We start from the raw sequence: 19,849 nt of genomic DNA on the forward strand, positions 1-19,849 counted from the left end.
AAACTTTTTAGTCATCGCCTCCCGTTTCATACTTTATAGTTTGTTTGTAGTTTGTGATGTGTAGGGTAGTTTGTTATAGGTATAGCATTATTATTATTATTATTGGGGCGTTGTGGGCCTTTGAGTGTCACGTCGACCAAACAGTGATCTATTGTGACGGCCCTTTAAAGCTCATTACTAATGCCCGTTGAATCCAGAAAATTCCAGATTCTTTGGGCCGTAATGTTCTGTACCTCATAGGGTTGCAGTACGTGCCGCCCTAAGTAGGTACTTCTTTTTGACATTAGTGGTCCACAGGAACAGAGAATGTGCATTGCAGTCTCCTCTGACTCCTGGCAGAACCTGCATGTCGGATCTTGTATCTTTCCTATTTGAAACATTTGTTTGTTCAACTTGCAGTGTCCAGTCAGTATTCTAGTCACCGCGCAGGTTTTGTGTCTTTTGAGCCCTAGAAGCTCCTTAGATACTTTGCTGTTGAACCCTTTGATTAGAGCTTTCGAGTGTTTTTGTCCTTTGACGAACTTCCACCAATCGATTGCTCTCGTTTTTTCTAAGTTGCTGAGCAGAGAATATGCATCCCGTTTTGTGGTTCCACAGAACAGTTCTGGGCCGACCAGGGTTGTGTCTGCGCCCTTTCTAGCAAGTTCGTCCGCTTCTTCGTTTCCGTTAATGTCGGAGTGCCCTGGTACCCATCTAAGTATGACTTTGTTGGAGTTAGCCAGTGCATTTAGGTTTTTTTTACAGTTCTGGACTAGTTTTGAGTTTGACTCAAGTGAATCTAGTGCCAGCAGAGCAGCCTGGCTGTCTGAGTTGATGTAGATATGTTGGTGTCTTAGGTTTTTATCCAGGTTGATTTCCGCACATTTGTTGATGGCGAGACTTCTGCCTGGAAGATTGAGGCCTGTGTGCCCGTGCTGACGCTAGCTCTGAGCTTAGGTCTTTCACCATAGATCCCACATCCTACATCATTGCCTTTCTTGGAACCATCTGTGTACCAAATATGGCTTCCCTCCTCAACGTACATTTGGCCGTTGGTCCATTTGTCTCTAGGAGGTATTTCTACTGTGAACAGTTTGATAAATTGACATTCTGTGTGTGTGTCATCAGTGGGCATGCTAAGGGTTTTATTTGCAAAAACCCAGGCCTTCAGTTTGGTTAGTGCTTAAGAGCGCCATTTTGGCCTGTTTAGCGTGCATATTCTGTAGACGCACTGCTTGGCCTCCTTTTGCACCTGCAAGTGGAGTGGTAAAATGTCCAGCAGTGCATCGAGGGCCGCCCCCGGTGTCGAGGAGAAGGCGCCTGTTACTGTTAAACAAGCCATGCGGTGCAGGCTGTTTAGAGTATCTATTGCCGTCTTTTGGCTGGTTTTGTTACACCAGACTGCGGAATAGAATAGAATAGAATAGAATAAAACTTTATTTTATATAATTAAAGTTACAGAATGATGGCCCGCCAAGTGCAAGCAGTGTTATTTTACATATATGTCTTAGGTATCAAAAAGATCTGATGTAAAGGAAATGGGGCTCAATTCAGGCATGAATTGGCTCACGCTAAAGCTATGTATATAATTAAATTAAATGACAGGGATACGAGGTGGGGCCATCCGCTTGGAGAGTGGTTTTCCTCTTTCTTGTTTACACACATAGTCAATTTCACCAGTACGCAGACCAGGCAACATAGAATTATGGTGGTTCGGCTTATCATATCTGTCCCCAGGTTGCGTAAGACCCGGAATTTGCTGATCCTTTAACTTACGGAGCATATCTTCATGGAGGTCTCTAGCACGTATGTACCATGGGTCTTCATCAAGCATCTCCCAAATGATTTCTGAACTCGTGTTACGCGGAAAATTAGCAGCTGTTTTCAATGCCATGCGGTATTGTCTCTCTAATTCAGTCAACCTAGACTGCGGAGGCGTAGGTTATAATGGGCCTCACTACCGCTGTATATAACCACATAGCAATTTTGGGTCTTATACCCCATCTTGCTCCTGCCATTCGACAGCATGATCACATGGCCATTTTCGCTTTTTGTATAATATTCCTCAGGCGAGCGTTCCAAGTTAACTTTTGGTCGAAAGTGACCCCTAGGTACTTGACCTCTTCTGAGAACGGTATTATTTGTTCATTAAGTCTTGGTTCTGTAAGCTTTTCAAGCTTCCGTTTTCTTGTAAATGGTACTATTACGGTCTTACTCGGATTAATGGACAAGTCATTTTCTCTACACCATTTGAATATTGTGTTTAGAGCTCCTTGCATTAGGTTGGATATCGTGTGGAGGCAAGGGCCTTTGACAATGACTACAAGGTCGTCGGCATATCCTTGTGTGTCATAGTCTTGGCCTGACATAATTGCAAGAAGTTGGTCCACTGCTAGGGTCCATAATAGTGAGGATACAACGCCTCCTTGTGGGCACCCTTTTGTGGTATAAAATTCATGCTCTATAGTATTGAGGGTCAGAGTGGCTACTCTGTTCGAGAGCATGCTATGTACCCATCTGGTGGTGGTTTCGTCTACTCCCTTTGATTTCATACCATTAAGTATGGTCTCTGTGGGCGTATTATCGAAAGCACCCTCGACGTCAAGGAACGCACATAGAGCGGTTTGCTTTTCCTCTAGAGTTTTCTGCACCTTGTCAACCAGGTCGAGTAGGGCAGTCTCCGTAGATTTTCCCTTTTGGTACGCATGTTGGTTTACACTAAGTGGTCTATCCACCAGGTATTTCGCTCTAATGTGCTGATCAATGATTCTTTCCATCGTTTTGAGTAGGAATGATGTTAGACTAATAGGTCTGAAGGATTTAGGTTGTGAATAGTCCTTTTTCCCTGGTTTCGGTATGAAGCGTACCTTGACCCTAGTCCATTGATCTGGTATAATTCCCCACGCAAAACTTGCTCGGAATATTCTGGCCAGATGCGGGAGGAGGAGGTCCTGTCCTTGCTGTAAAAGTGCTGGAAACACTCCGTCTTCTCATGCCGATTGAAATGGTTTAAATTTTTCCAATGCCCATTTAATTTTGTTTGGTCTAAAGATATTAGTTGCCAAATTCCAATCGATATTGCGTGCCCTGTGGATTTGATTATTCCTTTGGGCGCATAACTGTGTGTTACTGGTTGTGTACGAACCGGGGAAGTGGGTGCCTCTGAGCAAGTCTAGAGTTTCCTCTTCTGTGCTCGTAAAAGTGCCATCTGGTCTTTTAAGAAGACCGAGATAGTTGGTCGGTGTCTTGAAAAGTATTTTGTGAATTCGCGCTCCTTTGTGAGTTTGGGCAATCTCTTCACAGAACCTTCTCCATGACCTCCTTTTTGCCTTCCTGATTTGTTTATTATATTCAGTCAACGCTCTACCATACCTTTCCCACTCATTCGGCGTGGTCGAGTGATTGAATATGCGACGTGTAGACCTACGAAGGTTTTCTAGCCTTTTGTTCCACCACGTCGTTGTGTTAGTAGTTTTTGCCTCTTTCAAAGGACAGCTTTGTTCGTAGGCCCTAAGTATGCCTTCAGATATTAAATTAACTGTCAGGTTGAGAGAGTCTGGTGTTTTGACATATTTTGGTACATCCTTTAGACGGTTTTCCGCTTAATAAAATCCAGTCATAAGTAAGACCCCTTATTCCATACCTATACAGTTTACTCATTAATATGTTATGGTTCACATAATCAAATGCTTTTGTCATATCTAATAAAACTGCTACTAGGGGTAGCCTGTTGTCAACGTTTTCGATGACATATCAGATTAAAACAAGCTTTAGTAGTTGAGCTATTTTTACGAAACCCGAATTGCTCTTTTTAGGGTTCTGTACCCAAAGGGTAAAAACGGCACCCTATTACTAAGACTTCGCTGTCTGTCTGTCTGTCCGTCTGTCACCAGGCTGTATCTCATGAACCGTGATAGCTAGACAGTTGAAATTTTCACAGATGATGTGTTTCTGTTGCCGCTATAACAACAAATAGAATAAAATAAATATTTAAGTGGGGCTCCCATACAACAAACGTGATATTTTTGCGTATTGGTACGGAACCCTTGGTGCGCGAGTCCGACTCGCACTTGGCCGGTTTTTATAATACTCGAGATTTTGATATAAAACTAGTGATTTTATTATGCATAATTTTTTCAATAATCTTAGACAGGTATAAGGGTAATCGGTCTGTAAGTAATTGCTAACCTCGGATTTGATTCCTTTTTTATATAGGTAATGGTTTCACGACAGAGTATTTTCATCATATTTAGCTTAGTGTCGAGTGTTAAACCTAGATCCTTTATATCTGTTACTCGGTCAAGGGGAATGTTTGTAAGAGTATATTTACGTCTGGAGGATAGGATCTAGATACCGGCTAAAACTTAATACTTTGCACTTAGATTCAATTACGTACAAGCGGTTTGTTTTACTCCAGCTGTCGACCTTGTTGATTGTTTGTTGTAGTACCGTACAGTCGGATGCATTTACGACCGGTTGAATTATTTTAAGATCATCCGCATAGAATAGTGATTCCACGCCGGATATATTATACTAGCTGTGCCCGCGGTTCGCCTGCGTGGAATTCGGTCTGTGTCAGTAAGCGGCTAATTCACCCCTAATTTATCTCCCTCTCCCATGGAGGCGGAACTTGAAGTAAAGTTGACAGATGGATACGCTAGAGGACTGTAGTCCAGATAAAATATTTTACAATTAGCCACTAAATAAAACTACACTCCAAAATCAATTTTTTTGCCCTTATTCAAATTTTTGACGTGATTTAAACGACAAAGAGTAGTAGGTGTATATCGACGATACAGTACCATTTTTGTATTTTTACGTCCTTGACTGTACCTATCCAAATCATAATATGTCCATGGCAAATATCATCCAAAAGCGAAGCGACCTGCCTGGCTAGAGCGCCACTGAGTCTCACCGTGGTCTTTCTCAGACTCCTAAGACCGTGCCCCTTGTAGCCTCAATGCGTTGCGAAACTTTCGCAAAAGATTCTATTTTTATCCGGGAAGGCATGGTAACGGGTACACTACATAATTCCGATAATTTTTATTTCGAATTTTAGAATGTCCAATTTTATAATTCCGATTTTTAAATGCTCGATCCATCAAAATTCCGACTGTCGTAATTACGAATGATGAAAATCACGAAGATTTATATTTCCAAAAAAATATTGAAAATTCCGAACTACATAATTCCGATTATAACAATTCCGATGGTGGCAAATAGCGAATTTAACAATTACGATTTTTGAAATCACGAATTCTGAATTGCCATTATTCCGAAATTTTAAATTCCGAACCACATAATTCCGATTATAACAATTCCGACAGTGACAAACGCCGTATTTAACATTTACGATTTTCAAAATCACGAATTCTGAATTGCCCTTATTCCGAATTGACGTGATTCCTATTTTAAATATCCCAAGTTTTAAATTTCCGAATAACGATATTCCGAATATATTGTTAAAGTCCGTTTTCTTGAGGGTCGCAGTTCTAACCTAACCTAATCCACTTTTCTGGCAACAGTTCGTTTTCTTGGTGGTCGCAGTTCTAACCTAACCTAACCTACTTTTCTGGCAACAGTTCGTTTTCTTGGGGGCCGCAGTTCTAACCTAATCTAACCCACTTCTGGCAACAGTTCGTTTTCTTGGGGATCGCAGTTGTAACCTAACCTAACCCACACCTAGCAACAGTTCGGGTTCGCAGGTTCGCAGTTATGCCTAATTTATTTATGCTGAACTTTTATGCAAAAAATATTTTATGCCGAATTTAACATGATGCGGCACGACAGGCACGCGTAATAATTACTAAAACGTGAGTCTTTATTTCAATACCACGAATTTAATTTTTCCGACCTTCCAAAAGACCGAATTTCTGAATACCGAATTATTAAATTTCCGATCGGACAATGACTTTTCGGAATTTAGGAATTCAGAAAAAAAAATTCGGAAAAGTGTAAAATCGGAACTTTAAGCTTTCGGTCAAGTGACAATCGGATTTTGAGTTTTCGGAAATAGCACATTCGTGATTTTATTCCATCGTGTTTTTAAAAATCGTAATTTTGATATTTCGGACTTCAAAAAAATCGGGATTATGAAAATCGTGCTTATAAAAATCGGAAAAAACGTATTTCGGAATATTTGGGCGTTCCCCATGGGGACGCGTATAAGTCCCAAATCGTTTGACATTTACTCCGCAAACGACATAGAAAAATGTTTTTTTTTAAAGTACCCACCTTCGAGGCCATTATTAAGAGGAAAGGGCACGGCCGCTTCTCCATACAAACGTAGTCTCCATTTCCATTTTCCTCTATGATTATAAAAAAAAAAAATTTTTTCATATTTTTTGTGTTTCCGGAATGGTGTCATTTTGATATCATAAATGAATTCGGCATACCCGATTTATACAAAAACGATACCTAACTTGGCCTAGTAGCTTAAATGATATAAGTAGTTATCAAGATAAAGTTTTTAACCCCTTTTTCACCACGTTGGGGGATGAATTTTTAAAAACGCTGAAAGTAATTTTCTTGCTTTTTAATATAATACCTTTTTGCAGTTTCAAGTTCCTAGCTTAAAATCAAATTTGCACCCCAAGACAAACTTTCATCCTCTTTATCACCTTCTTAGGGGATGATTTTTTAAAAACGCTGAAATTTGGTTTCTTGTATTTCAATAATATATATTTTTACGAAGTTTCAAATTGCTACCTTAAAATAAATCTTGAACCCCATACAAACTTTCACCCCCTTTTTAACCCCCTTAGGGGTGAAATTTACCAAATTTTTGTAGCCTATAATCTGGCCGTGGATTTTTTTGACAGATTAGTAAAGTTTGCATCAAAATCCGTTCAGCCGTTTTCATTTGATGCGCGGTCAAATAAACAGACAAACAGATAAACAGACAAACAGACAAAAATTCTAAAAACTGTTGGAACGTGTTCTGTTATCGATTCTAAGTATCCTCAGCCAATTTTTCTTCGAATATCTTCCATGTACAGACTTTCGGCCCTCTTCCGCTTTATTATATGTATAGATAACCTGGCAGATCATTAATCATTATCAAAGATAGATATAACTCCGTAATAGATGGATACAGTCAAAGGAAAAAACGTGCCTCGAAAATCACGAAAGTTTGATTCTCGATCAGATGGCGCCACTACCTTTGGCCTACTCTCGTATAGAGGGCGTTGACGGTTTCGTTTGTTATTTAACAATTTTAACGCATATCAGTGAAAGAACATGGGGTCAAAATCATTTAAAAATAATTAATGCAAATAAATAAAAAAAATGCATCCATATTTAAATACATTTTATCGTATTTTTATAAATCTTCATTTTTAGATTTAAAGTGTTTCGATAGATGGCAGTGAATTTACTGTGGTTACAAAATTTACTATGACAGTACCGCTCTATCCTATTATATATCCTCTTTGACCATAATTAAGAAAAGAGTAGGCTATAGTTTTCACTCAAAAGTATTTATGAAGCTTTTGTATTACGAATTTTTTAGTTTTTTGGATCTATAGTTCAAAAGTTAGAGGAGGGAGTATATTTTTTTTCGGAGATTATTTCCGAAAATATTAATTTTATCCAAAAAATGGTTGTCTCCCTTTTTCGTTTTGAAAGACCTATCCAACGATGCCCCACACCGTTGGATTAATGCGAAAAAAAAACGGCCAAGTGCGAGTCGGACTCGCGTTCCAAGGGTTCCGTACTTCCGTACACAATTTCTAACAATGCATTTTTTTATGTGGAATGTATGTAATGTAATAAATGCATTGTTTTTAAAAAACCCGTAGGGGTCGGATCAAAAACTTAGTAATTAAGTCCGACTCACGTTTGACTGCACATTTCTAATAGGTTTTCCTTTCATCTATAAGTAAAGAACGATTTTGTGTATTTTTTTCAAAATTTTAGACTCAGTAGTTTCGGAGATAAAGAGGGAGGGGGGGGGAATGGTAATTTTTGCCTATTTTCTTGAATAACTTCTAAACTATTTATCCTAAAATTATAAAAAAATATATATTTGAGATACTCATAAGAAGCTCTTTCATTTGATATGTAACACGATATAGTTTAAAAAACTTTATTTTTGAATTTTCTCATTTACCCCCCAAAAGTTGCCCTCATTTTTAAAATTGTTTTTTTACGTTACATGCACATCTTTAGGTCACAAACTTACATATGTGACCCAAATTTCAACTTAATTGGTCTAGTAGTTTCGGAAAAAATAGTCTGTGACAGACGGACAGACAGTAGACAGACGCACGAGTGATGCTATAAGGGTTCCGTTTTTTCCTTTTGCGGTACGGAACCCTAAAAATGGAACTGTTTGGAAGTAGAATACAGTTGCACTAGACTTATATTGACCGGGATATAGACCGTGATTACCTTTTGTATTATTTGTGAGCTCCCGATATTTCGACGCAGTTACATGCATCATGTTCACGGGTGACTGAAGATAGCGGGTGGGTGTCAAAGTTGTGTAGACAGCGCTCTGTCTACCCTCATTCTTGCGCGTCGGCTGCGTTCACTTTCAACGTTACCAACGGTCGCATTCACACTTGTTGGTCCGGTCGCGTTCACACTCGTTGGTCTGTCCAAACACACTACACTCACGGTGTCACTACGCGTGTTTGATTCGGATATCACTGGTTTTTTACACAAACAAATCACAGGATTCCACACATTTGACAGTTTAAACCCATCTTCACGATTAAAATTTTTGTATTTGTGAATTTCAACGGCTTCTCTTACCAATCTTGGTATATAGTGGCGTTCTGTCGAAATGACCTTGGGACTATGCAACTCGATCCAGTGATTTGTACCCGACTCAAGGAGATGCTGAGCAATAGCTGACTTGCGAACGTCATTGTTCTTGACCGCAGCAATGTGTTCTTTAATTCTGATTCGAAATATCGGGAGCTCACAAATAATACAAAAGGTAATCACGGTCTATATCCCGGTCAATATAAGTCTAGTGAAACTAACCGTGAATCATTCAAAACTCTAGAATACAGTTGGTTTCATATGTCTATCAATTGGTTTAACCTTGTAGCATTAAAAACTGTAATAGATGTCATATATTAAAGAAAAAGTGACGAAGCCGGATTCGAACCGGCGTCTTTAGCTATCGCGGCTAACGCCATGAACCCCTAGTGGCGGGGTGGCCTAGGGGTTCATGGCGTTAGCCTTGGATGGAGCGTGTTTAAGTAGCTTTTGACAGATAACAAAACGTAAAACGCTCATAATAAGGGTTCGTTCCATATTAATTATCATTAAATAAATGGTTTGAGAATTTAATAAAAAATACCAAATTTAGCTTTATTTACTGATTTTAAGTCAAACACCTTAAATTCTATAAGAAACATTTGTTTTTTTTTAATGATGTTGAATGTAATTCTAAACGCACAAGTTGAGTCGATGCAATTTCAAAACGCATCGTCAGAAATGTCAACATCATTGTCAACAAAAAATTTCTTACCGATTCCGACACGTAAAATACACAACTTTCAGAGTTTTCTGTTATAATATCATATTATCGTAAAAAAAAATTAGTGATTCCAGTGATGAAGATGATCTAACGCCTGTGGATATTGCACTTTACTCGCTATAGTGAGGGGAAAAGTTTTGTGTTACACACGGGTGCAAATGTATTTTACTTCTCGTGTGTTGAAACACTCGCTACGCTCAGGATTCTGTTTTAGAACCACTCGCTTCGCTCGTGGTTCAACTATAGAATCCTTTCGCTTGCTCATGTTTCAGTTCCACACTCGCGGGTAAAATACAACTTTGCACCCTTGTATAACAAATAACTATTATATGTGTATGTAGTGGGTATTAGTGGCTACTCAAGCATATTTTTTTTGTAGGTGTACCCTCCGCGAAAAGTAAAAAAAAAATGTTTTACGGAGGTAGGTCAGTTTTGTTCCGTTTCTGAAGTGTTCTAAAGGCATCCTTAAAGTTTGGCAACCAACAATGACAATGACAATCCTTTGTGACAGATTACATAATTTGTTAAAATCGAAATACGCGATAATTAGAATGTTGTGGATATATGTTGTTGATTCAAAACCCTTTAATTTAATATAATCTTCAATTTGAGGAACTCGAGTGTACCGTACCGATAACCAATTTCAAATGTTTGACAGGTCAATTGGTAGGAAAAGTTTGTATGGAAAAATTAAACTGTTTGTTATTAGTATTACTATCTTTCTCTGAATTTTAACCGACTTCGTATTCGTTTGTGGCTTTTTTTTAAATGTATGTTCACCGATTATTCCGAGACCCGTGGTCCGATTTGAGTAATTCTTTTTTTGTTCAAAAGGAGCTACTTCCAAGTTGGTCCCATATTAATCTGGTTCTGATCTGATGATGGGATCCCTGAGGAATTGAGGGAACTCCTCAATTTTTAAAGGCACATGTATGGTGATTTGGGTGTTTTCATAAGCAACTTAAGCATTTTCTCTCGAAAACGACCAATTTGATGAAGTGGACCCGATGATGATGATTGTTTTGAAGATAGTGATGATGATTTTTCTAATGTGGGATGTTCAGCGATTACTCCGAGACCCGTGGTCCGACTTGAACAATTCTTTTTTTGTTTGAAAGGAACTACCTCCAAGGTGGTTCCACATTAATCTGGTGCTGTTCTGATGATGGGATCCATGAGGAATTGAGGGAACTCCTCAATTTTTAAAGGCACATGTATGGTGATTTGGTCGTTTTCTTAAGCAACTTGATCATTTTTTCTCGAAAACCACCAATTTGATGAAGTGGAGCTGATGATGATGATTGTTTTGATGATAATGAATTCAGCGATTACTCCGGCACCCATGATCCGATTTGAGTTATTCTTTTTCTGTTTGAAAGAAGTTACCTCTCCAAGGTGTTTTCGTAATATTTTTGGTTTTGATCTGATGATGGAATCCGTGAGGAATTGAGGGTACTCCTCAATTTTTAAAGGCACGTGTATGGTAATTTCGGTGTTTTCTAAAGTAACTCAAGCATTTCCTCACCAAAACCACCAATTTGATGTAGTGCAACTATAGCCTAACCAGGAGTTTGGCACTAAATATTCTTCGTAACTTACTTTGTACACTAATACGCCAGTACGAGCGAGATGCATAAACAGTAAGTTACGCACACGATAGCGAATATATCAATGTCAAACTCGTGGTAAGGCTACTGATAACTTCCCTCGTATGTGTATTATGATTTTTGATGTAGGTAGTGTTGGAAATAACCAAAGAGACTGAGGGTATTAGTGTTTGGGGGGTTTGAGGTTGGGGGTTGAGGGGAGGTGAGTTGATGGGTCGGAGACTGAGGGATTGGGAGTTAAGGGATTGGGGGTTAGGGTTAGGAGTTAAGGGGTCTGGGGTTAGGGTTCGGGAATGGCGGTTGAAGGGTTGGTGGCTTAGGGTCGAGGGGTTCAGTGATCAGGGGTTGATGTGCTGTGAGGTTGAGTGATCGGGGGGTTTGAGGGATTGGGTCAGTGGCGGGGCGGAATGGATTTACTGACAGGAATGATTTCCCAGACGGACTCGAGGAAAATTCTGATTATTTAATAAAGTTTACGAATTTACAGATAAACATGATTATGTTTTTCATTCATGCGTCACGCTCTTAACAATGTCTTAAAACTAAAAATGGAAAAATAAAAACTTTTATAAAAAAAAGATAAACCGACTTCAAAAAGGATGAAATAAAATATTATCATTTTTAGGGTTCCGTGTTTAAGTATATGCGTTACCAACTGATATGTTTGAAGTCGGTGCCAACCCAAGTACTCCAAGTAGTAACAATACCAGTCAAAAATAATCAGCTTTATGTCTATAAATCCCATTACAACTGTACAAATGTTATAAACGTGAAAGCAATTATGTCTGCCTCTTTGCTACCTTTTCATGGCTAAACAACTGAACCGCTTTAGCTGAAATTTTGCATGAAGGTTCCTTGAATTGTTTTATATTTTGAAATCCTCTGGATAAGCGACAGAAAATAACTCAGTCCCAATCCCACACTTGCGTGCTATGACTGTTTAAGAATTAGTAAGAAATGCTCTTTAAAAAAATACGACGACAAAACGTATTAGATTTACACTAACGTGCCGACAAGCAGGGTCAACCGTGTGTTCTGTTCTAAGGTGTAGAGGAAGTTCGTTTATTGTCGTCGTGTAACGCTGCGTCTTAGATAGGCGAACACTCGCGAACGCGAAGCGAAGCGACGCGGCACGGCGCGGCCGGCCCAATGCGTTCGCGTTCGCAACGAGATCGCCCACGTAGGACACTTCTATATAGGTATCAAAGGATTAATTAAGGCGCCGTGCCGCGTCGCTTCGCATTCGCGTGTTGTTCGCCTACGTAGTACGCTGCATTAGGTAATCCAACGTACATACTTATATAGCCGCATCTTTATCGAATTGCACCAAAATCCCTATGAATATATGGTTTAAAATTTGGCTTGGCACCGACTTCAAACATATCAGTTGGTAACGCATATTATACTTAAACACGGAACCCTAAAAAGGATAATATTCTATTTCATCCTTTTTGAAGTCGGTTTATCTTTTTTTTAATAAAAGTTTTTATTCAATATATTGTCACCGTTTAAGCAATTTATTAAAATAACGTCAGAGTAAGGTGGTAAACCAAAATAGGCTGTGTAATGTTTGTAATTTTTCTAAATAAAATACGTTACTTTATTACTCTCTAGGTCGCGCCTAAAGAAGTTTTATTTACTTCAAAAATCTTGTTCCATCTTCAACAGATTTACTTGTGAATATTTTCGTGCGATGTTTTTATTACGATTTTCGGCGTGGGTAAACTTAAAAATAGTGCATGGATCGACTTTTTTCGACTTTGGGGAGGAAGTCTCATCCAAGGTGAATGTGTATCAATGGTTTAGTGAGTTTCTTTGTGGTAGACGTATGCTTACGGACGAATTAAAAAAAAACGCTCTAAATCGGCTGTTGTCCCACAAAATATTAATGCTGTACGCTGTGCTCGAACTCATAATGCAAAATGATCATAGTACATACATATCTCGAAAAATAGGCATAGGCAAGCTGGAAAGTAGGCAATAGCTGTAGCGCCTGAACGGTGCCTACTACAATGCCTGAGTGGTGACTACTACCTATACAATGTTTCATTGTTATCGTCATTGGTCCACTATCGTGTCGGCCCTCAAACTCCCTCGTTCACCTTTGAGCGGTTTTCCGGCCTCTCCTACAATGTACTAAAATTGAATTATTTTATTAATTACAGAAAAAACGGAACCACCCCGGAATTGCACTGGCAGTGGTTCCTTACTGCGTCCGTCGCTGCACACGCTGGGCCTGGGCGTCGCGGCGGCGGCGACATCCTTCACACACCACTTGTTGTTGACACATTTAGTGTCCATGTTCGTGAACATTGATTAGAACGTTTCACGCACATACCGTATGGTTTATTTGCTCTGGCCTGCTATGTCTTTTCTGATGAAACGCATTTTAAAATGCCGTTCAAAGTAATATGGGACAAAACAGCAAGATTACTATACGATTGCGCCAACACTTAATAAAACAGTCGTTGATAAAATTATGATTTATTAGCACTACTTATAGTCCTTATATTGATCAACAAGGACAATATAATTTTCATCTCACTTGCTTATAATGGTTGGTATTTCACTTTGGTTTAGTTGGAGAAACAGCAAAAAAAGCCGTAGGGAAAAAAATCTGTTTTTTATTATGTTACTTAATCATATGAACTTAGAAGGTTATAAAACAAAGTTATTTAAAATGTAGCTATAATTTAGTTCTACTGTAAAAATACCGCTTTTTATTTTTTTTCATCACACTTGCTTAGTAAGCGAGCTACTTCACGCCTGTGCAGCGGGAGGTAAAGTCCATTTTACTCCCAGGGCAGTTATAGCCTTTTTTTTTTTAAATTATTTCACTAACTCATACGAACCAAGTAGCCAAGCAAGTAGCGAAGCAAGTAGCAAGGTATAAAATAAGTTTTAATTTCAAAATGCTAGCGTTTATAATTTAATTGTTTTGTTGATGTTTAAAAATATTTCATTTGATTAATTTAATAGCCGTTTAAAATATTTTACAATGCATGTGCTCGAAAAGTGCGTTTCCTACGGAGCCATATCATGCGGAAAATACTACTTTTCCGCACTAGTGCTTTTTGTTTAAATTATTTTTACAGTACATATGGTGGTGCTACTTTCTCGCACTAGTGCGGAAAAGAGCACTTTTCGTGCATATGTCGAAAGTTTAAAGGGCCATATGTACTGTAATACGTTGTAGGTACGATACACGTGCGAATAGGTAATTCGCAACTCGTGTCGATTTAAAACACTCCTTTTAATAATTAAACTTATTTGCCATGATATGTTTTTTTTATTTACTAGCACAATGCATAGTAAAACATTGTATGATACACGTGCGTAAAGATGATTTCCGCACTTGTTGCATAAATAGCTATTTACACATTTAATTTCAATCGTGGCTGAATACGGACGGGTCCGTGCCTTCGATACCTAACTAGTCAAAAATGACAATATGGCTGATGAATGTTTGAAATGTCACCGTATTTAAGAATTATTTTGCTTAAAATTTAGTTTTTTTCGCAAGTGTGATGAAAACCATTGTGTGTAAACTCCGGGGGTAAGAATATTGCCATTTCGAGTCTTTCTTTGCCTCCTCGAGACCCTAAAATTTCAATTACCCCCCTCGTCGCGCAATGTACTATTAAATCTTGGCTAGTATCAGGGGCGTATTTACCCTAGGCCCAAGGGGGCCATGGCCCGGGGCGGCAGGCTGCGGGGGGCGGCGCAGGCCGCCGCTGGCTTTCAGTTTCGGGTGCCTCAGTGGCGCCCCAATAAAAACAATTGTGGTGTTACTGGTACTAGACATAATTTAATTTAAAGTAAGTAACTATTCGTTGTCTATTGCCAGTAGTCACATCAAAATTTTTACAGCGCGTTTGCGCCCGTTTTACTTCTACCTTAATTCTTTACCCACGCGGATTGTCAACGAGTTCTCTTGATGTCGCCCTGTGACGTCGCTCTTCACATCGCCCTAAGGCCGCGAGCTTCAGTTAATGCTTTTTGGCCCTGGTCTGCAACAAACGCCGTAGGTCGCGTCCCGCGTCCGGCGTGACGCTGTACGCGACGTACGAATGCTTACTATGGAAATGCACTATAGTGGTCTCTCTCACACGCCAGACGCCGCGGCGGCGTAAAGCGTTTGTTGCAGACCAGGGCCTAACGCTGCATGCTTGACGTCGGCATTAACGCCGTGAGCGACGTCTAGACGCCGGCCATTGCGTCAGCAATAGCTATACTTCCTACGGTAAATAAAGGCATCGTGTACGACGTCCGTACCTCTGTCCAGATGCTGACGCCGACGTCAACCGAAAACCGTACACTATTAACACTATAATTATTGAGTATAGAATTCAGAAGCGACCTGGGAGTTGGCGAACTGGTCAGTCGGAGCCTACCACAAAAAACAAAGCGCGTTCTTTTAGTGGGTACTAAATTTCGCATCATTCATTTAGTGGTTACTTACTCAGCAAAACACTGATCAATATACGCAAAAATCATATTGAAAGAGAACTTAGAATACCTAGTGGTATTGAATAAAATTAGAGTTCAGACACGACACGACATGGTTAGTTGTTTCAAAGGTGAACCGCAAGGCAGGAGACCGAGATACTGGACAGCAGAGCCCGAAGGGACACATAAGGTGTATAGTTAAAAAACAAACAGACGGACCGCAACCATGGTATTGAACTAAAGACCCTAAGATGCCGAAGGGAGCGCACCACGTAAGGCCGAGATGCTGCAGAGCCGCTATTATAGGTACGACATAATTTACAATGTTATTACTAGTGGCTCTGTGAGCTGCAGACCTCGCGTTAAGCTTAGAAATGTAAAAGTGAAAAATACTTCGTTCGTTGAGTCGTTATCACGGTCAACTCACAATGGTCTTAAGCGCCAAATAGATAGACGTTTTTGGCGCTTTTAAGTCCTTTATGCCAATTTCCGCATTTTGAAAAAAATCCTTAAACTGGATCGACAAAAAAATCTATTTAATCATAGAATTTATAAATAGGTAACATCAATTAGTACCTACCTAAAATGTAAAATTATTTAAGCATACATATTATTTAATTTATTGACTTGTAAAATGACTGACTTTTACCAATAAAACATCTGAATCTGAATCTGGTCACAAAATTTTACGAGAATAAGTTAAGAATTGCGACCTGGCCTTAAAACGAAGACCTTCATAAAAATTATGGCGGACTAAAAGGTCAGGTTGCGAGCCCTGAAAAGCTTAAAAGTCGCGCTTTCCAGAAGACCCGAAGCATTCCTGAAATTCCAGCAAGTCGCGCCTCGTTTTAATTTGAGCGAACGCCAAAGGTCGAGTAGCAGGAGAGCCGAGATCACATTGGTTCCAAGTTCCAAGCCAATTCCAATAGCTCTCCTCTCCTCCAGCTCGGTCTTCGACCTTGCATGGACGCTCTTTATGCGGAGCTCGGCCTTTGGTGTCACTATAACGTGGTCATTGTTCCAATCCCAAACATTGATTTTTCCCACCTCGACCTTTGGCTTTGCGCGGAAGAGCGCCGCAATTGGACGATCCGGGACTTCAGCACTCTGCAGAGCTCATCTTGGCCATAGGTTTTTGTCCCAGCTCAGCTCCACCAGTGCTTTAAGCTCTGTTCTTCTGCAGTTCGGCCTTCAGCCTCACAGGGCAGCACACCACTATCGGACGCTCCGGGTCTCCGGCCTTATGCAGAGCTCGGCCGTCGGCATCGCTTACAATTGGCTATAGGATCGATTCCAAGCTCTGCAGAAAGGCACTGCGGAAAAGTTATGCTTTTGTGTTTGTTTCATGGGTCATGGGGGGCGGCAGAGGCCCAATGGCCCGGGGCGCCAAATATGTAAATACGCCTCTGGCTAGTATGCCAAATAGATCTTGCCTTTCATCTGTAATTTAACTATATTTAACACTTATTTTGCTTAAATCTTTATATTTTTCTTCGCAAGTGTGACAAAGAACATTGTGTAACACGGAAGGTATGAAAATTGTAAACTCGAGTCATAAAAACACTGCGCGCATCGTGTTTCTATTGCATCTCGTTGACAATGTTGTCCCTTTTCTTTTGACTTTACTAAACGTAGAATTTAATTATACTATTATGCATTTTGTGCGACTGTCCACATATTTAAATACATTGCTTTTGGCGATTGTATAGTTATGGTGTAAAGTATGTTTGCATGTGCGAAATTGCTTGCTCACTATTAAATAATATTAAAATTTCGCTTTTACATGTGTAATTCAGTGTCGACGTAGCAAATTTCTCTTAGGTTCGTAGTTCTTTCAATTATGTTTGCCAAATTCGTTATAAGTAGTTCATCATTAGTTCTCGTAGCTTTTAGCAGTCTGTGAGATTGTTACCTATTCATAGGATGTGGAAAAATTGGAAAATCGAATCTCTCGAATCGAATCGAAGTCTTTTTAAAATAAGAAATGATTTTATAAAATGGTGTTTCATTTTGAACCTGGAATTATAATAACAAGTCAAACGGGCCAATAAAAAACAGTGGCAAAAAAATCTTTATATTTAATGAAATACGCAATATAAGTTTCATATTTATAATACTAAAAATAAAAACTTCATTTTATTCCACCATACATACTTCTTCAAACCCGCACTGACTCACATCCGGGTAACAAAATAATAATATTAATAAGGAATATTATAAATTGATCTAAAATCATATACACGGGGTTTCTGTAACAGGAGCAATAAATTAACCTGTACCTCTACCATCAGTTGCCAGAGTAAATTTCACTTACTTTAAGTGAATAAACGCGCCGTACGTCACATATTTACTTTTGTTTACGTACTTATGTGCCTAAATTCACTACTGAACGACGCTGATGCTGATGCTGATTGTACAGCGCCTCTAGGTGTCACCTAAAGAACTAAATATCAAAAGTATGAACGGTAAATTACCTATCGAAATCCTTAGCAAACTACCAGTTTTGACATTGACATATTTACTCACGTCTACGCGGTCTACGTAATTTACTTTTTTGTATGTGTTCTTATTTATTGTTAATTTAATATTAATAATATTATTTAAGCTGTCATATAATGTTTATAATTCTCTGAATTCAAAATTCTGGGCTAAATTATCAGTGGCGTGCCTAGAGTTTTGGAGTAAGGCAAGCCGAAAGATTATGTTTTCGTAATAACTGTCCAATCTTCACTCTTTGTACTCATATGAATTTACTACCGTATCGAGGCGAGCTAATCATAGCGCACAGGGCATACTCATACTACTACTAGATAGAATTTTACAAACATATCAGGGCCTATCGCGAACACCGAAGTTTGCAAGTTGCAGGCATTTTTCTCTGTCACACTTATTACGCCACACACTTATTATTGGAGTAAAACAACAATCCCTTGTGTTTTGTAAACGGCCGTACAGAACTTTCTCTTATGCGACTGACTTATCTGAGAATATAAAAGTCGTGTGTTGGTTTTGGCGCGGAAATGATATCCCGTTTTTCTAATAAGTTTAACGATTTTACACATCTCATACTGTCACAAGGAACGACTTTATCCATAGTTAATGTAGCCACTTTCATAAGTTTTACAAACAAATTAGAAGACAAATTATTGTAAGTATACAAACGCGTAACTGAACAAGACCACATCGACTAAATAATAATACATACACTTGAAGTTGATTATTAAACGCGCGCTCGTAAGAATTATGCAGCTAACTTCATACCAAAAGCCAGGCTTAAATCCGTATAAAATTGCTATAGTTTGTCAAAGGACTGTCTCATTTATAACATAGACAGGGAGAATAATACTATCTTTGTCTTACACTAGTACTAGCACCAAAAGAAACGGATGAGTATAGTTTTTTTGTTCTTAGCTGTAACACACTACCGCACCGCACCGCGATCTTGGTGCGCCGCACAAAACAGATCTCGTGCGGTGCACCAATGCGTGCGGTGCGGTAGTGTGTTACGCTTTAACATGATATAACGGTAACATTACAAACATCCGAATAAAAAATATAGTAGGTCAAGCAAATCTTGTCAGTAAATAAGAACAAAAAAACTACACTCATCCCCTTCTTCTGGGCGCCAGCACCAGTGCAAGACAAAGACAGTATGACTCTCTCCGTCTACGCCCGAAATGAGACAGTCCCTTGACAAACTATATATTTCATTTAAATATAAACTTAATGCATGAGGCTAATTGCATCTGTGTATTTGTTGTGTTTCCAAGTTGACAAAAATGTCACGTCAGAAAGGCAGTATGGCTTAGAGCTTTAGCCTGTCCGGATGGACGAAAAAAAAAGGAAACGCACGTTTTTTTCGAAGACATCTGTCACGTTTATTCGCGTAAGTATTTACCTAGAATAATTCTGGCTCAGTTTTCGTTATATAATTAGAAAGAGAACGTTTTAGGTGTGAAGTTATCGAAAACTCACGTTAAAACGTTTGTGACTCATGGTGCCAGTTGATTTTTTTAGTTTTTTACGTGACCGGTAGAGGCACTGTACAATTACTCCATACATTTTCCTTAACTTTCTCACTTTCGACTGTCATTTACGGAACTAATGGTAGCCGTACTGGAGGCTGTACTCAACCTGACCAACATTTGTTCAGCAACTTTTGAAAATTATGAAATTTTTAGATTATACCTTTTTCATACTAATTCAATATTATTTTCAATGTATGCCATCTGTGTGTTTGACGTTGCTTGTCAGTCACCCTTTAAACATAACAAATTTTGCAATACATTGCGTCTTAGAATAAACTTTAAAGTTTAATAAA

General features: G+C 39.0%; 1 protein-coding gene across 1 annotated transcript in view; it reads left to right on the plus strand.

Moving 5' to 3' along the window:
• Positions 1-13,622, plus strand: part of LOC134754238 (acetylcholinesterase-like) — a 37,575-nt gene extending 23,953 nt beyond the window's left edge. The window contains exon 3 of the mRNA XM_063690421.1: positions 13,245-13,622. Coding sequence (XP_063546491.1) covers positions 13,245-13,399 — 155 coding nt within the window. The 3' untranslated portion in view covers positions 13,400-13,622. The remainder of the gene's footprint in view (positions 1-13,244) is intronic.
• Positions 13,623-19,849: the final 6,227 nt, after the last annotated feature.

The sequence above is a fragment of the Cydia strobilella genome, chromosome Z (genome assembly GCF_947568885.1).
Source record: "Cydia strobilella chromosome Z, ilCydStro3.1, whole genome shotgun sequence".
Taxonomy (NCBI): Eukaryota; Metazoa; Arthropoda; class Insecta; order Lepidoptera; family Tortricidae; genus Cydia; species Cydia strobilella.